This window comes from Contarinia nasturtii, unplaced genomic scaffold, assembly GCF_009176525.2.
Source record: "Contarinia nasturtii isolate CC-2019 unplaced genomic scaffold, AAFC_CNas_1.1 Cnas_scaffold_5193, whole genome shotgun sequence".
Classification (NCBI taxonomy): domain Eukaryota; kingdom Metazoa; phylum Arthropoda; class Insecta; order Diptera; family Cecidomyiidae; genus Contarinia; species Contarinia nasturtii.
In genome coordinates, this window is record NW_022202471.1 from 1 (window position 1) to 6,386 (window position 6,386).

Here is a 6,386-nt window from a genome sequence, read left to right on the forward strand (position 1 = left end):
CGCAGCCAAATCACTTGAAACAGCACAAAGTGACTCACACAAAGGAACTTCCGTTCCATTGCCGTGGCTGTTTCAGTGGATTTTCCCAAAATATCGAAAGAGATGGCCATGAAAAATTATGCAAAGTGCGTAGTTATGAATGTCATATCTGTAAGAAGTATGTCACTGTTGGTATAACTCATTTGAAAGGTCATATGCGAACGCACAACGGTGAAAAACCGTTTCGATGCCACATTTGTATGATGCGTTTTGCGCTCAAATGTAATCTGAAGACACATTTGGACAACACCAAAATCCACCCATAAAGGCTCTCTTTCATCTTTACAATATACTCAACATTTTTTACATTTATTCATGCTATGATTCAATACATTATTTAAGCTAAAAACAATCTCAAATGTTCATATACCATAATCAATTCCAATAAATTTGACAAAGTTATTTGATAAGAAAATTCTATCATTTGAGTCACTGATTGTGTGGATTTATAAACAACCGTTAAAAGTAAATTATATTTTCAAATCCATTCAATTGGGTCATAATCAAACTTCGCCCGTCTGTCGCCGTAAATGATTTCGCTTTGTTTAGGTTCTAATACTAGATGGCAGCCGAATTCGTTTTGACAGCTTATTGCTACTGCATAATCGTATTAAATTTGACGTAATTTCTTTTATTTCATTTGTTGTATAACACGTTTTACACACGATTCAATGTGGAAGCATCAAAACTAAATAAATAAACTCTATTTTCATCGAAATAATACTTTGTAGTTTTTTATATTTACTGCAAACATTCCGTTATTCGCATAAGAGCATTTCATATTGCTGGAATTTATGCATCAAAACGTAAGTATTACTAAGTAAGGATACGTGTCATTATCTGAAGTTATGTAAAATGGTGTCTAGTGGCCAAGTATCGTGTACACACACACTAGATAGTTCGAGAAGTAGTATGAAAGCTACGATCATCGTAGTACGATGTTCAATACAATTAATTAATATATTTGTTTGGTTGCGTTCCATTCTTTCTAGTTAAGTCAAAAGTTTCAAAATAATACCAAACCAAAAGTTAAAAATGCTGAGCTGGAGTGATGAGATGAACCAAATGCTTGTTGCATTCGAATACCAAGTCAAATTTTCCTTGAGCAATATTAAACAGGCCCTCAAACGCAATGGTCTTGTGTTCAATGATGACTTCAAGCAATACTTTTTGCGTGTTTCGTATGATCGGTAAGTGAAAACCAATATGCGTAATTTTGCAATTATAATTAATTATTGTCAATTGAGTGCAGGATCAAGTATGTGTACGATGAATTCGAAATTAAATCAATCTTCGAGGATGCGAGCACGTCAGCAACTGACGAATATCCGAATTTATTTCATACTCCAAGGAATGATATGAACGATATCCAACAAACAACCAATGACCCATTTGAAATCATTGACTCGAGCCATGGCATATCACATCAATCAAACGATTATACTGAATTTGACGACAATGGAAGCTACACCGAAATGTCTGACACGAAATCAAATATGTTTGATTATCAAGGAGATGTTTCGAAGAACAGATATGTGGAGGTTGGTATTAGGAATGAAATGGAAACCGCAATGAAAGCGGAGGAAATAGAATTGGACGATGGCACTCTGATAGCCGCCATTAATGTACACCGTGCTATGAACACAATGAACAAATACACGTCAACTGTCACTTTAAACAATGAAGCAAACAACGTCGATGGTGCCAAAAAGAATGACACGAAAGGAAGATCCGTAGGACGTCAAAAAAACCCGGCTGAATCGGGTTCAACTCTAAAAATATTGCGTAATAAAAAGTCAACTTCATTAAACCCGATGGTTACGAAGAAGCGATTCAACTGTCAACTTTGTGAATATTCTAGCAATCGCAAGTGGGACTTCAAGAAACATACGCTTACTCATACAGGTGAAAAACCATATCGATGTGATATATGCCAAAAAGAATTCACGCAGCCAAATCAATTGAAACAGCACAAAGGGACTCACACAAAGGAATTTTCGTTCCATTGCCGTGGCTGTTTCAGTGGATTCTCTCGAAAGGCCGAAATTGATGCGCATGAAAAATTATGCAAAGCGCGTAGCTATGAATGTTATATCTGCAAGAAGTATGTCATTGTTCGTATAACTCATTTGAAAAGGCATATGCGAACGCACAACGGTGAAAGACCGTTCCGGTGCGAGATTTGTATGATGCGTTTTACAGAAAAATGGAATCTGAAGAGACATTTGGACACCATTCACACCAGAATCAACCCATAAATTCACTCGATTTCACTTCATCATTTCAATGTAACTCTATTGAATTACAGACATAAAACAAATTGAATTTCCTATGTTTAATTAATCAATTAAAAATGCTTTCAATAAATGTTAATACAATTCAGATAAAATCAATTCAATTTTATTTATACCAAAGAAACAATGGCTTTAACAATTTCCAGAATACACTTTTTTTATCAAATGAACTTATTTCCTTTAATTACTGTCTTAATTTAAAATTAACACGTTCGCTGGCAAAAAATATTCAAAAATCACAACAGCGAATCGAATTCGTCGGAAAGAAGTTCGAGTATGGCGAAACACTATTTTGACAGTTCATATCATCGATTGCATCGACAGTGTCATCACGTGTCGCCTTGTACAAAACATATTTCCCACCATTCTCTGACTATCTTACGGTATTTATCAAACCAGTTGAAACTCACAAGAGTCAGATTACTAGTTGATTTCACTATTTCTGATTAATCCAGAAAAATATTTCTCTAATAAGAGATCTAGAATTAAATTAATATATTTTCCGCTGATTAATATTTTCCGCTAAAGGTAAGAACTTATTGGAACATTTTGCTACTCCATGAATTATTTTGAGAATTGCGCAGAAAATTGGTAGAAATTATTCAAAAATTCTCAAATATTCGGTTCAAATAAGGAAGGACATTTCCGTTCAAGATTAATATCAAAACTAACATCATTGAAAAAAACACTTTGATAAAAAACAACAATATGAAGTCCATTAGCATGACGGTGTAGAAAGCATTCTTCAGAATTCGAATGTCCTGTAACATGCTAAGTTTAGTAGGCCGTATTCGGCACTATGAACAAATAAATTATTATTCAGTTCAGATTTAAAGATTCACTCTTACTACAATGTACAAAATTAATTCTTCTTATTTTCATTCTTAGATGGAGGCATCAACAATGGACTGGAGACGCGAAATGCACACGATGCTTTCGGAATTTGAACGTCAGGCAACGATTTCTTTGGGGAAGATTGACATGGCTTTCAAATCCAGTGGCTTATCACTCAACGATGAATTCAAGCAATATTTCATGCGAGCTTCAAATTACCGGTTAGTGAATAAGTCGTCAATTTCAATCGATTATCTCATTTTAATTTAATCATTTGCAGCATCGAGGAAACATATGATCAATTCAAAATAAATTCCATGTTGACGGGCAAAGTCCAATTTGGTGCACATGGGGACATGTTATCAACCGATAGCCCAGTCGAATTCATTGACTCAAGCGATGAAGAAGATCAGACAGAATATCCGGTTAAATTGGAATCACCAGAAACAGTATTCGGCATTCTAAGCGATGGAAATCACATACCACCCGAATTGAACGATGATTTTGAGACTGAATATGATCGAAACTACGCCAATACCATGCCATACATGATCTCGAAAGATATTAACTGGCGGAAGAATAGACAGAATTGCATCGAGAAGGAAACTGACAACGTAATGAAAGCAGAAGAAATAGAAGTATACGGTGAAATTCCATCAACTGCCTTCAATGGACGTCGCGATATGGACTTGATCAACGAACGCACATTTTCTGTTCCTTTGAGCAATCGATCAAACAACGATAATGATTTCAAAAGCAATAACATGACAGGAAAATCTGGAAGAGAACAGACTGAGTTGAGCTCGACTGCACAAGTATTTGGGAATAAAAACTCAACTTCTTCAAACTCAATGGGGACAAAGAATCGATACAAGTGTCAACTTTGTGAATACTCCAGCAATCAAATGGGGCACGTTAATCGTCACATGCGTACTCACACCGGCGAGAAGCCACATGGATGTGATATATGCGGCAAAGAGTTCACAACTATGCAGAACCTTAAGAGACATAAAAAGACTCATACCGATCAAGTTCCATTTCATTGCCGAGGCTGTTTCAATGGATTTTTCCAGAAGACCAAAAAAGATGCCCATGAAAAAGTGTGCAAAATACGTCGATATGAATGCCATATCTGTAAGAAGTATGTCACTGCTGACAAAACTCGTTTGAAAATGCATATGCAAAAGCACAGCGGTGAAAGACCGTTTCGTTGTTAGATTTGTTTGAAGGTTTCTACGCAGAAATGTCATCTGAAGAAACATTTGGAAACCATTCACACCAGAATCAACCATTAAAGGTTTCAATCTTTTTCAATACATCATCAACATCAACATTGCAGTAACATAGGACTTTTCGGTCTTCTTTTCCAAATATCATTTAAGCTAAAAATAAATTCAAAATTATAGATTAAAACAAGCTCGTCTGAGTCTTCATGGCAAATGATGAATTTCAATAAATTTTGATTATTTGATAAGGACTTCAATCCTTATTTGTATTTGAATTTGAATAATAAATGATATTCTTCAATCCATTCAATTCGTTCAAAAAGCCCATTCTTTTTGTTGCCACAACTGGTTTCGCTTGTGCTTAGAAAAGGCAGCGAATTAGTTTTGGCAGCTATTATAGCTGTCATTGATAGTTTGCATAAAATTAAGTTATTCCATTTGTTGCACAACATATCTTCGACAAGTTTTTATCTCGAAACATTAAAATCACCAAAGAAATAAAATCAATTTTCAACGAAATAATACTTTGTGTTAGCCTTGAATTTACTGTAAACATTCCGGTATTCGCTTAACAGCATTTCATATCGTGGAAATTTGTTGGTCAAAACTTAAAAAAGGTAAGGACGATATCGAAAATCATGTAAAATGGCGTGTAATGCGCCCAACTAGCATATTCATATATTCGCAGCAACCTCTGGTTCAAACTGAGTTTCTGATTTGTTTAAATAAATTTATATGGAAATTTGGTTACAGTTTCGCTTTTTATATAACAACTCAAGCCATATGTTTAGTTACTACATTTAATTGCCAAATCCAGTAATGGGCATTGTATCTTATACACATATGTACGATCTAAATAGTAACTTTCAATCGATTTCAATGGCAAATACAGTCCAGCTAGCTCGAGTACTGGCTTGATATTTCATGATTGCCTTCATTATTTTCAATCGATAAATTGTTTTGCTTGTTTTCCATTCTCATTTAGTTAAAATTCCGAAAATGTTGACCTGGAATGATGAGATGGACAATATGCTTGGTACGTTTAATTCCCAAGTAAAATTTACTTTGAAAAATATCAAAATGACATTTGGCCGCAATGGTCTCGCGATCAACAATGATTTCAAGCAATATTTTCTGCGCGTTTCGTATGATCGGTGAGTAAAAACAATAATAATAATTTTGTAATAATAACTAATAATTGTTTGCAGGATAAAGACTTCGTACGATGAATTCGAAATCAGTTCGATATTCGAGGATGCGAGCACGTCAGCAACCGACGAATATCCGAATTTGTTTCATACTCCAAGGTATGACATAAACGATATCCAACAAACAACCAATGACCCATTTGAAATCATTGACTCGAGCGACGAAGAGGATCAAGCATCGAAAATGGAACGTACCATTCGATACGATGGCCATGGCATATCACATCAATCAAACGATTATGTTGAATTTGACAACGATGGAAGCTACACCGAAATGTCTGACATGAAAACAAACATGTTTGATTATCAAGGAGATGTTTCGAAGAACAGATATGTGGATGTTGGTATTAGGAATGTAATGGAAAACGCAATGAAAGCGGAGGAAATAGAATTGGATGATGGCATTCCGATAGCTGCCATCGATGTACACCGTGCTATGAACACAACGGGCCAAAACAGATCAACTCTCAATTTTAACAATGAAGCAAACGACGTCGGTGGTACCAAAAGAAACAACATGACAGGAAGATCCATTAGAAGTCAAAGAAAACATGCTGAATCTGGGTCGACTCCAAAATCATTGCGTAATAAAAAGTCAACTTCATCGAACACACTGGGTACGAAGAAGCGATTCCAGTGCGAAGTTTGTGAATATTCCAGCAATTACAAATCAGCTATAAAACCACACATGCGTACTCATACCGGCGAGAAACCATATCGATGCAATATATGCCAAAAAGAATTCACGCAGCCAAATCACTTGAAACAGCACAAAGTGACTCACA

General features: G+C 35.5%; 2 protein-coding genes across 2 annotated transcripts; both read left to right on the plus strand.

Annotated features, from left to right (window-relative positions):
* Window positions 1-701: 701 nt before the first annotated feature.
* On the plus strand, window positions 702-2,298 carry LOC116351311 (zinc finger protein 510-like). Its single transcript, XM_031783400.1, has 3 exons — window positions 702-845; window positions 1,032-1,229; window positions 1,292-2,298. The coding sequence occupies exons 2-3, from the start codon at window positions 1,075-1,077 to the stop codon at window positions 2,295-2,297; spliced, it is 1,161 nt and encodes a 386-aa protein (XP_031639260.1). The 5' UTR covers window positions 702-845; window positions 1,032-1,074; the 3' UTR covers window position 2,298.
* A 495-nt stretch (window positions 2,299-2,793) lies between these two features.
* Window positions 2,794-6,218, plus strand: LOC116351312 (the record flags this gene model as incomplete). The annotated part of the gene is made up of 5 exons (XM_031783401.1): window positions 2,794-2,861; window positions 3,222-3,388; window positions 3,448-4,301; window positions 5,379-5,547; window positions 5,602-6,218. Coding segments are annotated over exons 2-5 (1,807 nt in total), but the record flags the coding sequence as incomplete, so codon positions are not given.
* Window positions 6,219-6,386: the final 168 nt, after the last annotated feature.